Here is a 15,394-nt window from a genome sequence, read left to right as displayed (position 1 = left end):
TGCTGTGTCTTTATAGGATCAAGAGAGAGAGAGAGAGAGAGAACATGCTCTCTGCTGCCTTTTCTTTCAAGGGCATTAATACTATCTTAAGGACCGCACCCTCATGACCTCATCGACACCTAATTACTTCCCAAAGACCTCATCCCCAAGTACCATCAATTAGAGGTTAGGGCTTCAACATATGAAGTTGGTGGTGGTGGTTGGGTGGGGGAGAGACATAGTTCAGTCCATAGCATAAAAAAAGACAAGTTTTAGCCAGGACCAAGAGGGCGTCATATGCTACATGTAGGAGTGTGATCCTTGAAGGGTTGGTGAGGGCAAACTATGGAAAGCTTCTGTGCAAAGAGAGACTTGCCTCACACTCATGCTTTAGGAGTGTTAACTCCAGTGGCAGAGTGTAGAGCGGACGGGATGAGGGAAGGATTTTCTCAGGAATCCTATTTGGGAGGCTCCTGCAGTAGTCAAGGCAAGTGATACAAAGAAGCCAAATTCAAGCAGTAGAAGTATGGGGGACAGGGTGGAGAAGAGTCTGGATTTGAGAGATCTTTCAAATGTGGAACGAACAGAATTAATCAGACATCTGGATGAGGGGGTGTAGAAGTGGGAGGGGTAGGTGACTCAGAGATTTCAGGCTTGGGTAACTGAGAGGACAGGAATGCCAATAATCAAATCAGAAGAGACAAAAGCAGGAGCTCGTTTGGAGCAATGGCAAGATCATGATTTTGGTTTTTGAAGTATTGAGTTTAAAGAGCTGATGGAACACCACATAGATATGTTCAAGTTAAGAATAGCCTGGAGTTCAGGAGAGAGGGTTAAGGCTGGTGAAGGAGTTTGGGGTTCACTTGAAGACATGGAGGTGTTCATGAATGAGATCACTCTTGGGAGGGATAACAGAGGGAAGAAAAGGTCAAGAACAGAGACTTAGTAAACACTGGTAGATAGTTTTCTGACATTGCAATAAAGCACTCAATGAGGGAAGAAACAAATTTGGACTCAATGTTCTCAAAGTCTTAAAAAGAGAGAAGTTGGGGTAGGAGAGGATGAGCAAGAGTCTCAATGTTGTTGAGATGGCTGGCAAGACAAGGATCTGAAGAGGCTTTTGATAAGATCACTGTGGATGAAGTCTGAGGAGTAGTATTGGTAGAGTGTGTGTGGCGGGGGATGGGGGTTGAGGGGGAACAAAGCCCACATTGTAACTGGTTTATAAAGTGAAGAAATATAAACTAATCTTTCTAGAAGTTTCTTTCAAAGATGGAATGGTAGCTCAAATTAATGGAAGGCTTTTGTGTGGTTGTTGGTTTTGTTCTTTGATAGTGGAAATTTTAGCAAGTCTAAGGAAATCATATTTCTCTACATTATACAGAAACTAATAGCACACATCCTTATATATAGAAAGATGCCTGATTAATATGCTTGACAAAGGAGAAAAAGCAACAAATATACTGTATGTAAAGTGCTTTTCGCACAGTAAGCACTCAGTAATAATAGTTATTATTTTTATACTCTAAATTTCTGTATTGTTATAGAAGGATTTCTCCTTGTTATTTGAAATCCTCTGTTCCCGTTCCAAGATTTTCTTTAAATGGAATAAACAAACGAATGGCTCAAAGCAGACTGTGTTCATAGGAGAAGGTAACCTCTTTTGTAAAACAGTGGGAAAGGTGCCAAGAAATCTCCTTGATTTAAACTATATCCTCAATTTAGGAGGGGTCTGATGACTGAAATTACAGTGCCATAATTTTTTTCCTATATGTGAAGGCACTCCAAGTGCAAGTATATTTGGCACAGGGAGTTATCACAGAAGATAATACATCACAATGTTAACCCCTTGCTAGGCGTTAGCTTATTAGATCCTCTCTGAGTGAGAATTAGATGAAAGCAGCATGGCAAGCCATGGAGGTTAAGTTGCTCTCATCTCCCTTCTGGAAAGAGTCAGCCATTCTGCTGTAGGGAGAGCAGTGAGCTGAGTGTCTACCTGTAGGGTGTAGTGTTTGAGCAGAGGCCACAATCTTCCTGGCCAGCCCCCAACCAGTGATTGAGCAGAGCAGGGGTGCTAAGGCTTGGCCGTTTATGCAGTGTGGGGCTCTTCCAATGGGCAACCTCTGGTCAATATCAGCAGAGACTCTGTCAGATCTACACCACGGTCTGAGCCTCTCCCTATCCAATCTTGCTTCTTTCATAAATATTATCCCCCTTCAGTCCTCCAATAAATCTCAGCTTCCTAATTTTATTCCTAATACTACTCCTCATTCTATCACAGCTTCCACTTCTTGGCGGATCCTAACAGAATTGGGATGATTTAAGAAAAGAGGTGGTAAGATGGGGTCTGGGAACATGTTCTTGCTGGAAATGAGGTACATACAGTCCACCAGGTAGCAATCCAATTGCTACAACCCACCCGTTGTGACTGGGGAGAATGTTCTGGTGGGGACAGAGTAGCCAGCCTAACCTGGTTTACACTAAACTTTCCTGATTTTAGCACTGGGGGTCTGAAGTCTGACAGTTGGTCAACTTAGTAAAGAGGAATACTCTAACCAGGCCAATGACATGGGAAGTTGAGAAGTCCACGGAAACAATGCCTAGAGGGATAATGCAATTGACTGGCTCTTATTAAGTTGTGTTGGTGCCCTCCAGAAGGAAAATGAAAAACTGAGGACAGTTAACAAACAAATGAAAATCGAATGTGACGGCCAGAGTGCCTCTTTGGGAACTTACAAAAAAGCCCTTGTTTCTGCAATGTCAGAGTAAAAAAAGCTGAAGGCCAGACTTACGACTTACTAGCTAAGAGTTCAGGGATCTTCAAAGATGATTGAATGCTCATGTAAGGCAGGTCTGTTATGCCAAGAACAGGACTCTGGCTAGAAAAATCTAAGACCTTGACACAAGGGACAGGGACATCTGAGCGGATGTACATGAAGATTATGGTTCATTAGACTCCTCTAAACCCTTGGAGCCTTCATATGTGGCCCATCCCTACCTATTCAGGGCTAGCACTCCTCCCAGCCCCACCCATACTATTCTAGCTGGGGGGTGGGGTGGGGGTGTGGGAGCGAGAAGCCTCTTTCCCGCAGGGCAACAGAGGCCCTCTCAAGATCTGCTTCAACCTCTTCTTCTGGCTTCCAGGCCAACAGTTAGGGCTTAGTTGCCCAGGATGAGATGAACCTGATAAGGGAGGACAGACTCTGCCCCAAAACTGCTGTAAGAATTAGCTGACACAATGACAGCTGAAGCCAGGGGAAACCTATGTGGCTGGATTTTGAGGGTGCTTTATCAAGGAGGCTGAAATATAAACAGGATAAGAGAGTGTGTGTTGACATGAAGACACTCTCCCTGGGGATGTAGGATTTAATACTCTTCCAAGGCCCCCAAGGAACAGTAAAAACTCCCTGCTGGGCAGGTTCCTAAGAGCCTGGAGAAAGTGATTACTTTCTCTCAATGAAGCTGACATGCCTGAATTGCTTTGGCAGGTGGTGGAGGAAGGACTTAAAAGGCTCAGAGAAGTGGCATTGCTGGAATGGACATATAATATGGACTTAAGGACCCACAGAAGATGATGTACCACAGGAGACCTCATGGATGCACCGTTCATTGAGGCACGAGGAATGTGCTAGTGAGAGGGGCACTAGCAGGGCACAGAAGTTGAGGGATGCCTCTCCTCTGCAGGCCATTATTGATGGTAGGGTAGATTACCACAGAGCTGGGGCCTTTATATCCATGCAGATCATGGGGTGCCTGAAGAAACAGAAGCCAATCGCCAGTGCTTAACCATCAGAAGCAGGGGTGTGTGTGTGTGTGTGTGTGTGTGTGTGTGTGAATTATCATAACAATGTAGAAGGCCTGAGTGACAGCCAAGGTGATGTGACCAGCAGAAAGTTTTGGAATTGATTTATAAAGCATAGCACTTCCTAGAGGCAAATAGATGAGGAGCCAAGAAGAATACTTAATCTATAACTACAAGATAACAAGAATGAAGAGCTGAAAATGGATGCCCCAATAAAAAGTTTTACTCCTTTATGCAGTTACCAAACTGAAATGAAATCCACTAACTGAAGAGGCAGCTGGTCCCCAGAGGGAAGGACCCTGCAACATGACAGAAAGTATATAATGTAAGGGTTTTCCCAGTCCTTCCCCAGTATGACCTATGACCATTTATTCAGGTGACTATATAATTGGGGAGAAGAGAATATCCAGATATTTTGAGGATTATGGGACACAGAGTCTAAGGGGACATTGATACCTAGAGACCTGAATTAGCATCATCATGGCCCCTGCTAGAGTAGGGTTGCATGGGGACTATGTAGTGAATACGGGCCAAAGTCCACTAGGTCTGTGAACACATCCAGTAGTCATTTTCCCCTTGGCAGGTAGAGTACTGGGGGAATTCAATAGGAAACTTATGAAACTATACCCTCCCACTCCTGCCAAGATAGTAAATCAAAAGCAATACCGCATTAAGTGAGGGGGAATGGTGAAGATTTGTCCACCACTTAGGATCTTAAGAATTCAGGGGTGGAGGTTTTTATCCTATCTCTATTTAATTCACCAATATGGACAGATCCTGGAGAATGACTGTAGACTACTGAATCTTCAACCAAGTAGTAGTGATCACTGATTTGTCAAATGCATTCTTTTCTATCTTGTTCAGGAAAGAGGATGAGAAAGAGTTCACATTCACATGGAATAGGCAAATTTTTACATCACGGTTTACGTCAGTGCTATATTAACCCTCCTGCTCTTTGCCATATCATGGTCTGACGTGATCATCATATTGATTCTTTGCGTCAAAGACATCATGTTGATCGAACAAGGTAAATAAGAGATGGTCAGTGCACTGGAGGCCTTGGTAAGACACATGCATTGCAGATCTTGGGAGATAAACCCTGTAAGATTCAAAAGCTTGGGACATCAACCGAGTTTTTAAGGATCCGTTGACCAGGAACATACTACATATTCCCTCCAAAGTAAAAGACAAATTCTTTTATCTTGAACCCCTACCACAAAGAAAGAAACACAGCACCTTTAGATCACTTTGTGTTCTTGGGGACTCACATCCCACACCTATGGATAGTGCTCTGGCCTATAGACCAGGTGACCTGAAAAGCTGCCAGCTTTAAGTGGGCCCTGGAGCAGAAAAGGGCCCTGACAACAAATACAGGCAAGCAGCCCTGTTACTTGGACCACAGGATCCAGCAGGCCCTAGGATGCTTGAGATGTCAGTGGAGGAAAGCATACAGTCTGGAGCTCATGGCCAGCCCTCGTGTGAGAATCGCAGTGTTGGCTCCTGGAATTCTGGAGCAAGTCCATTACTTCTGCAGCAGAGCTTGATGCATCTTTTGAAAAATGGACTTGAGCATGTTACTGGGCATGGAAGAAATGGAATGTTTGATTCTGGGATATCAAATGACCACACGCTTAGAGCTGCCCATTGTAATCTGGGTTCTATTGGACCTGGTCAAAGTGATAGTGCCTACCATGGTGGTCTCATGAGCATTAAGTTCTGCCAATGCCACTTAGGTTATTACTGTACATGGTAAAGAAGTAAAAGGTAACTTAGAAGTTGTCATTTTAAAAGCAATTGAAATGCATCTCAAATGATGTGCAGAACATAAGTTATTAAAAATTAAGGGTCGTAAGAATAAAATATTCATTCACTTAAAATCAAAAGTACAATTAAAATCCAATCATCATGACCATTTATATTATTTTTAGTGTTTGAGCTACTTGGCTGCCTGGAAAATAAGACATGAGATGGGAATTTATGGAGTGCACACTTTTTCAACAACCGTCCTAATTCATATTGTGCAACGTTCTATTAAAATCCATTGACTAGTTTTCTTCACCTACTGTGTGTGAGGCACTGCACTCTGATCACTCAGCCTGCGGCTGCCTCCTTTCCACTGGGGGGGCATGCCAGGAAGTAGTGCAACATAAGAGACCAAATACTGGCTTTGGAATGACACTGGCCTGCGTCACATTTCTGCTTCTAACAAATACTAGCAATACAACATTGGGCAAGTTGATCAGCCTCTTGTATCTTCAGTTTTGTTACCTGTAAAATGAAGACGGCCATACTTTTCTTCCAGCCACTGTGAAGATTGAGGCCTATAAAGTACTTAGTATGCGGCCAGACTGTTACTTTCCAATACATGGAAGCTGGGGGACAGAGGGGTGCAATACAGGAGCAGGCAGCCCAGGGATGTGGCTCAATTTAGCCATAGCATAGAAGGAAGCTGGTGATGGTGTGTGAGCCCCACAGTGCACACTGGAGCCATGGCTCTGGATCCTGGTCAGACTTTCCCTTTCCTGTGCTCTAAGAGAAAATGCTTAGGGATTCCCAGCTGCTCACATCTATACTCGCCCTGCCATGGCTCAGCTGTTGGCAGCTCATAGAGTCTGAGCTCATTCCATTTCTCAGAACCTAGGAATTTCACTTCATTTCACTTCATTTCATCTGACTCTGGTCTCATCAATGCTAGGGTTCCCAATCTTAAGGGAAGCAGCTAAGTCCAAACCCTTATTTCATGTCTGAGATTCTTTGACAATGTCGTTAAAATATTCCTTTTACTTCCAGTTTCTTTCCTTTTTAGTTCTGTCTTTACACTCTATCAGACCATTTTAAATCAACTTCAGAAGGAGTTTATATCAGCATATTCAGGCTTGATGCATTCTAGGCATTCCCTATATATTTATGGAATTGAATTAAATAAAATCATTCTGAAACACTGCTGTAATGTCATTTTTCAACTCCACATTACTTGTTAACCCAAATGTGAAGCCTCGGGTTGGTTTACAGTGTGTTTCTGATTTATTTATTCTTGCTAATCCTTAAATCCCATCTATGTTCCCCGTTGGAGGTTCCCCCTCATTAGTTCCTAATTGTATCTGCTGTTTCTTGCTTGCTGTCTCTGCTCTCACTGTCCCCTTACCTGGAATGCCTCTACTTTACCTATTCAAATTATGTTCATCTTCAAAACCCAGCCCAAGTACCACTTACTTCTGAAGCACTCTCCCATGGTGCTTGGCAACAGTGATCTTTCCCTCCTGGATACTGAATGGCTTTCACTGTCATTACCAGATAGACTAACAATCATATTCCATCGAGAAGTTTATTATGCACTCTCTTCAGGGCAAACTTATCCAGTAGGCATGGTACCGAGGGCCCGTGATACTTCTAGGGACCAATAAAACTGTCTTCATTTCTTTTAAAAACAGAAGGAAAGGTGAACATTTAGGTTGCAAAACACGTTTAATATATGTTATTTAAAAATTTGCTTTTATACATTTTATACATTGTTTTTCAAAGGCAGAAGAGGCCCTGAAAGCAAAGTAAGTGTCTAGGGCCTACAAAAGTCCTAATGCAGCCCTGACTATACCATGTATTGTCCTAGAAGAGTAAGTCCTGTTTTCCTAACGTGCAAGTGCTCCCAGGAATCCCCATCCTGGAGTTTGCTAACACCTACGGAAGCCCAGCATACATGCGTCTTTACTCATTTACTGTTTATTATTTAATAGCTGTATGTGTGCAATTTTAATAACTGTATGTGTATCATTTCAAAACAGCGTTATTATATTTTTATTATTATGGGCCGCTGTTCAATATCTGGGCCTAAGTTGAGATGGGAAAGCATTATATTAGATAGAAGATTTAGAAATATCAAGTTCATGGAGGAATGTGGGACAAGAAAATGGTAAATTATAGGGACGCCTGGGTGGCTCAGTTGGTTAAGCGGCTGCCTTCGGCTCAGGTCATGATCCTGGGCTCCTGGGATCGAGTCCCACATCGGGCTCTTTGCTCAGCAGGGAGCCTGCTTTCTCCCTCTGCCTGCCACTCCTCCTGCTTATGCTCTTTCTCTCTGACAAATAAATAAAATAAAATAAAATAAAAAGGTAAATTATAAAAGGGGTTCATGATAATGAAAACATTGCAACTCAGTGGGTACTTTGCAGATGTCTTTAGTAACCTCCCTTCCCCCTGTGACACTTAGCTGAAGGCTGACAGGACAAATGTCAATCGACTAATAATAGTGGTGATGGCAGTGACAGTCATAGTTAATAGGAGAGCAGTCACATTATAAGTGGGTGCTCAATAAATATTGTTTGATAGGTTATCTAGTAGACACAAATTTGCTCATTTGAAATCTAGAGCACAGGGATCTTATACATTTCAGCATTAAATTACCTCTGGGCAGGGAAGATTTAGAGGCTTGGCTTTCTGATGGCAGCCAGATCTTATCAGTCACTCCAGACAAATCCATGAAGGTAGCCCAGAGCTTTTCTTTTTACCCACCCTGATGTTTCTCTGCCAAACCCAATCCCTGACCAGTCACATGACATCACATGCTGCAGCCAAACTGCCATGCACCCCCCAAATTCCTGTACCCCAGAATGAGGACCTGTTTGTGCCCCTATGGAGATTAGGTAAAATGTTACTAATGGAGGGGCAAACAGATACCAGTGGGTTGTGTTTGTTTAACCCTTGTCTTGGCAGCCCATGAGCACCTGGGACCTCTGAGATTATTTTAAAAGATGGCTGGGTGGGAAGCCAGAGCAGGATAATGCCAAAGACTGGACACCAACAAGGGGAGGAATGATATTTCAGAGGCTTCTGCTAATTCTGGGGAAAGACTGCAGTGAACTGCTTAATATCCCCAAATCCCTCCTTTCCTGGTATATTCACTTCTTTACAATCTGATTGTACTGCACCTCCCATTTATAGGCGGAGTCTATATCTCTGCCCCCATCAATCCGGGCTGGCCTTGTGGATTTGCTTGGACCAATAGAGCACAGAGATGGGGATGGTGAATGAGTCTTGGAGCCTATGCTTCAAGATGCCCTGTAGCTTGGACCTCTGCTCTCTTGGAAGCTGCTCTCAGGGAAAATCTCTTGAGAATGAGCGAGGCCCAGCTATTGAGCTGCCTCAGCCCCATCTACCCCTAGGCTAAATACAACCCATGAGAGAAGCAAGGTTTGACTACCAGTAAAACCACAGATCACCCCACAGAATCCTGAGGATAGCAAATTCTTGTTTTGAGGTTTAGGGTGGTTTGTTTACAGCAAAAGATCATGAAAACAGGCCTACGAGTATAGCCGACCCTTTTGTCTTTCTTTCTCTCTTTCTTTGTTTTTTTAAAGATTTTCAGAAAAATCAATCTAAGGCCAGAAAGGGAAGTAACCTAAAGAGATCATTTTATGTCTTTCTGTTTCCCTGATTTATGAGGTTAACTGGAAAGTCACCAAACATTATTTCTCATTCTCAACTTTGAAGTACATTTGACTTTAATTAGAAAAACTGTTCATTTTACATGAAATGAATAACACAAAACTAAATTTAAATATTATTCCAATGTGACTTAACACTGAATTATAAATTTAATGGTTGAGGGTTAAATAACCTTCAGAATTTTTTTCCTGGGAAACCAACAACATTTACAAAAATAGGCATAGGGATTTTTTTTCCCCCTGAAAGTTCTCAGTAAAGCGAAAGAGAACAGCTCTGTTATCAAATTACCCCCAAAGCCTTAATTAAAGTCAAATGCTAAGGGAGATTTCAAGTTCCTTAATTTTATTGACTAATCCACAAAGAGAAACATCAGAAAAATATGCCGCAGCTCTTATTCATATACTTCACAATAGAGCTTATTTATTTTTATTTATGTATTGACACATGTTTGTAACACCTACACAACATTAAACAAATTTATCTCTACCTAAATACAGCAATAAGCCTGTTTCCACAGAAAATCCTGAATAGGGGGCACCTGGGTGGCTCAGTTGGTTACGCGACTGCCTTCGGCTCAGGTCATGATCCTGGAGTCCCAGGATCGAGTCCTGCATCAGGCTCCCTGCTCAGCGGGGAGTCTGCTTCTCCCTCTGATCCTCCTCCCTCTCATGCTCTCTGTCTCTCATTCTCTCTCTCTCAAATAAATAAAGAAAATCTTAAAAAAAAAAAAAAAGAAAATCCTGAATACATGGCTGTTTTCCTATTTATTTACCTACTCATCAAAATTCCGGCAAGCATTTCACGAGACTGCATTAGTTCGAAACACTCCAACATTTCTATTATAAAGTTTTCCCAAGGTGTCTCTAGTGAAGCTGGGAAGAAATATATATGTATACGGGTTCAAATATAACAGCAAAACCTGACTGGAATGCCTACATTTGCAGCAGGAGTTATATCCAGAGTTGCCATAGCAGCCGCCCACACTCCCACACTCATAAACGGGTGGCAGGGGAGAGAGAAAAGCAGTTAGCAGAGAACAGAATCTATTGTTAAAAAGACAGAGGTACCCTGCAATGTAATTACAAGGAGGAATCCTGACTTTTAGTCTGAACCACTGTTTAATGATAGAAGATTTCCGAGTGCTGGAGAGTTATTAAATGTTTTTTCTCTAAACATATCTACCATCTGAACCCTCGGCCATAACCTTTATGGATGCTGAGATTATGTGGCAGCAGGAGGAAATTTAGCTGACCATGCACACACTAGAACTAATATGATTTAATATCCCTTCTCTGGAATATTTGGAATCACTGTAGCCAGGGAAATGGGTGGTTCTATGAATCTGGACAGGTTACTTCACTTTCTGAGCGTCCTCATCTGTAAAATGGGCATAATACTACTACATACTTCAAGGAGTTTTTATAAGGATTCAGTAAATTAATACAAATATTCAATTACTACATAAATAGTAATAGCAATCAATAAAGAATAAATTTTAATACAATTAGTAATATATTAGGTAAGTAAAAGTGAGGCACTCGGTGCTTGACACACAGTAAATGCTCAATGAATGTTTGCTATAGTAATTATAATTATTATATAATTATAATATATTTTATATATAGATAAGAGGTTGCTAAAACACTTGCCAGCTGACCAGAGGCAAGACAAGATATTAAGATTTCTCCAGGACTTAAAAGCATAATGCCTTCTCCCAAAGCGATGCCTTTGAAAACACGATTTTGGCAGAACAAAAAGATCAAGTATTTATAGTACTCACACATTCACTACCATTGGCAAACCCTGGTTAGACAGCAAAACCAATCATCTATTAGTGCTAAAATAATCATGTAACAGGATTTGGGTTCAGAGAGTATTCTGGAATTTGTCTCAAGTCGTTGGCTTGATCACATATGTATATGCAGATATTTGCAATTCATCCTCGGATACAAATAACAAGGTCAGATTTAGAAGTGATGACAATGAATGAAAAGTATTTTGTGACTTCTGATTCACTCAAATTTTAAATCTTCATTTTCAGGCTGAATGCTTCATATTCTAAGAGAGATGGGACATGTAGTGAAGCAATATAATGAATAAGAAAGAACATGCATGGATAAATAGATTTATAGCAAGTCTGTAGTGCTTTAGAATGGGAAGCAGAAAGCAAAGCTGATGGGATAAAGAAATCAGGGGAAATTGGAAGAGTGGAGCTGGGAGCACACTGGGGAAGAAGGGAGCTGTAACTGACAAACTATACAGAAGTCAGAAGACAGTGGAAGAGAAAATGGATAGGATGAGATTTGATGTTTAACTCCATAAAACCTTTTTTGATGGGATTTTTAAAAGTCCAGGCTGTGAGGGACAGAATTAGCTCAGCTTGAAAACTTTAAAAATGTTAAAATGCATGTACTTATGGCCTCCAGAATTATCCTGCCATTGTGAGCGGTATGTATGGTGCTATATTTTCCCTCCTAAATTGTTGCTTATTCAGTAATTTTGTTTCCAATCTCAAGTAGAGATGTCATAGGGTATTACTGGGTATTCTCTCTGCTTTTAGAGACAAGCAGACACGACTGCATTAAGAATACCAGAAATATTTCTGTAATCAAATAGCTCCTTGAGGGTAAAAATAATTCTGAGGTTTTTTTAAGCCATCAGCAATGAACAGGTCCTGAGATCTCTAGTCAATGAGCTGGAATCAGAAGAAAGGAGCTATTAGAATCATTGGAAAGGAGAACCCCAAAAGACATTTAAAATCTTTGAACTTTTTACTGTAGGCATGGAAAAGCCTACAGAATATATTTTGGGAGTCCAGCTCCAGAACTACAAGGCAGATCCTGGTAATAGAGGGAAGGGCAGATGGCAGGAATGCTGGGTCCAAGAGCTGCCTGTCAAGGCTGCCCTTCTTTCTACCCCTGTGAAGCCGTAACGCACTCAACCATGACCATTTACTTCCACCTAGAGGTCCTGGACATCTGCGGCAGGGGTCTGGCTCTCACCACCAAAATGATGGCAAAGACTCAAGAATAAAGAAAAAAAACATAATTTACAAGGACATTTTGGCTAGCTCTATGTGAAAGTAGTGAAACACTAGTTGAGATATTATGATGACAACTGTTACCAATAACCAAACAAAAAAACTTTCTAAAGAAAAGACTGCCCCTTTCCCCACCTCCACCAGAGAATGTTAAAGCTTGAGTAGCCAGCTAAGGGGCCTGGATAGTGTTCTTAATTGGGCTATTACAAGATTATGGGGACTGCTACAGGACAAATTTGTTTCCATTAAGCCCTATTTAACATAAAGACAAACATATTCTCAAATAGAAATGCTAATGACTATATTCTTTAATACAACCAACTACCCACACATAATCTCATGAGAGTCAACTGACTTAATTCTATCCACAGTCCAAACAGCTATTATTAAAAATAAATTAAATGGCCTACAGAAAGCTGTTAATGTGACTTCCATTATGGCAGAGAAAAAGAATTTCTATATTGGGAGAATGAACAGAAAGACAGACTAAGACTGGTTAATAATCCTTACTTACTGTCAGATACATAGCTGCATAGACACTGAGAGCCGCTTCTTTGGATGGAAACGTCTTCCTTGCTCTCATGATGAGATCTGGGTTGCCCGTGCAGGCCTCTTCCCCACTGATGAACTGTGTATACTGCTGACATCCAAGCGCTGTATAGTTGGGCTTACACAGGGCAAGAAAATGTGGAGCCAGATTCCCTGTGACTACTTGCCCAGCATTTACAAAGATATCTGTAGCAAATAGCCCAAATGTATAAATACCTGAGGAAGAAAACAAACCATCGTAACTCTGTTTTGTTTTGTTTTGTATGTATTTCAGTTTACGATAAGCCAACATGGAAATATTTTAGAAACTATAAAATAATTCATACATACATGTGGTTCCTTCCATTTCACTTCTCTCCAATTCTTTGCTTTCTGGAGTAGTGGGAGTGTTAAATTATTTAACATATCGAGCTGTCTACCACTGGCTACAGTTTATGCATGGCAGGTTTATGACATAAGATAAAAGAAGAAGATATATTCTAAGACTGTGTTTGGGTAATGCAATTTTTAAAAAGGAGACATATTTCTCTGGAGAGGGCTCAGTCTCTCACCTTCTACTAGTGTTAGCCATCTTGATTTTTCCCTATTTTGAAAATAGTTTGCATCTTATAAACATAAAGCAAAGCAGGTGTCTCCCTTTGATTATGCCTCTTAAACCCATTCAGACTGATTTTAACTCTGCTGGAGGTACCAATTAGCAGTAAAATCCAATGCCATTAGTTTTCATTTAAATGTCGTGGAAAATCTTAAGAAGAATGGTTCAGATTGATTTCTACACTGCTTTCACAAACACATTTTAAAAAGTCACATAACGACTAGTAACTTAGTTCCACCTTATATTTTATGGTTGGACTTTATCAAATTTCGGGCAATTTCGTAAATAATAGTGCAGTCAAAATTATGACTTTTCAATTATCTTCACAGCATTAGAATTTATTTGCTTTGGTTACCGGAAGGTATAAAATTAAGTATACACAGATTTTTTTTTATGAGGAATGTGACAATTTACTCAAATTAAAAAAAAAAATTTCTAAATTCAATGTCATTGGTCATTAGAACCAAAATTTATTTTTCTCCTCTATTTAGGCAAAATAAATTCCTTGGCACCATTTTCAATTAAACTGACAGATACAATCTTTGAGGATGTGGTACCAATGTGAAGAAATCTATTCTTCTTAATTTTGGGAAATAAAATTCCATCAGGCATTTTTACATTATGCCAGGAGAAAACTTCCCAAACAGTTCGTTCATTAAAAAGTCATATGGTTCTATGATAATAATCAGATGCTTTATTTCTTAGTCATAAATTTCTGGATTGTTTGTTTGCTAGACTTTTATACATAATTATTGGCTGTTATTAGGAAGTCACCAGGAAAGTTGTGCAGGATCAAATAATTTTCCAGCATCAGAAGCATGGCTATCCTTCTAATTTTTGAAATATTATGTAAGATTATAAAAGGCTCAGGCACATAAACCCTCACATAGCAAAACTCTATGTGTATACAATGGCAACGAAACAAAGACCTTAGTTCTTTATCTAGAAACATTAAAAGGAAATAATGAAAAGGTCTTTCTTTACATCTTCCCAGCATTTCATGAGTCATACAAGTAAATGTTATCAAAAGCAGAAACTTAGGAGGCAGAGAAATGAAAGAATGGAGGAGCTTAATAGAACGTTCATGTACATAACCTCTGCTTCCAAACATCATGGCCCAGCACAGGAACTTAACTGGCAAGTCTTCATCTCTACTCCCTTGAAATCTAGGCTAAGATGTACTCATTTTATTTAACCAAACCATTCTCTTTATCTGCTGTAATAAGTTTTCCTGCGTAAAATAGAGAGAAGTATTTGATAAGGATATGGAAATGTCCCTTGATACTTGTAAAGTTTCTAAATGTGCTTTTGAATTAAAATATTCAGTGCATCAGGCCCAAGGCCAATACTGTAGCTACAAAGATACTTATTAAAGTGAGATCCCATGAATGTATCCACAGTGCTGACCACCAGGATAAAGTCCCTACAAAGAATGATGCCCTATTATGCAATAATGTTTTGCTTATAAACTTCCCATTTTAACAAACCAGAAATATCCAAATCATAATGAACAAGGGAAAAGAAACAAATCAAGCATTCGTAAATATTTCATAAAATCATATAATGAGAAACATACAGATTTAAAACATGCTTTATTTTGTGCCATACATTCTTTAGAAATATGTGTGCAAATGCAAAAAAATATCTACTTAAGTAGGCATAATAAAATTTGCTTTAACAGTATTTTGGAAAGTGTCAATTTTATCATTTTTAGTTTTGAGTATATTATTGCTTATTTTGTTATTAAATGACTCATGCAAAGATAATGAGTCAAGAACACAGTATTGATGCATGTAAAAAATAGCTTTTTAAAGTTTCATATAAAAGTTGTCATCACTTCAACAGTATAAAAGAGGGCTTTGGAGATGCGTAAGTTGATGGCAATAAAAAGAACAGTCTTAGATATGGAGACCTTTTGTCTTTAGAGAGATTCAAAGGCAAGATAACATTTGATTAATCTTTAAGTGGATTTATATATAGATTAGCTGAT

The 15,394-nt window shown here is 40.0% G+C and overlaps 1 protein-coding gene across 6 annotated transcripts in view; it reads right to left on the bottom strand.

Annotated features, from left to right (window-relative positions):
* PLPPR5 (phospholipid phosphatase related 5) overlaps nt 1-15,394 on the bottom strand; it is a 118,975-nt gene that overhangs the window by 61,434 nt on the left and 42,147 nt on the right. For all 6 annotated transcript variants that reach the window (XM_032422896.1, XM_032422887.1, XM_032422907.1 and 3 more), the window contains exon 3: nt 12,775-13,025. In XM_032422896.1, coding sequence (XP_032278787.1) covers nt 12,775-13,025 — 251 coding nt within the window. The remainder of the gene's footprint in view (nt 1-12,774; nt 13,026-15,394) is intronic.

Source organism: Phoca vitulina, unplaced genomic scaffold (genome assembly GCF_004348235.1).
Source record: "Phoca vitulina isolate PV1807 unplaced genomic scaffold, GSC_HSeal_1.0 scaffold2, whole genome shotgun sequence".
Taxonomy (NCBI): Eukaryota; Metazoa; Chordata; class Mammalia; order Carnivora; family Phocidae; genus Phoca; species Phoca vitulina.
This window is presented reverse-complemented; position numbering and strand designations above follow the sequence as displayed.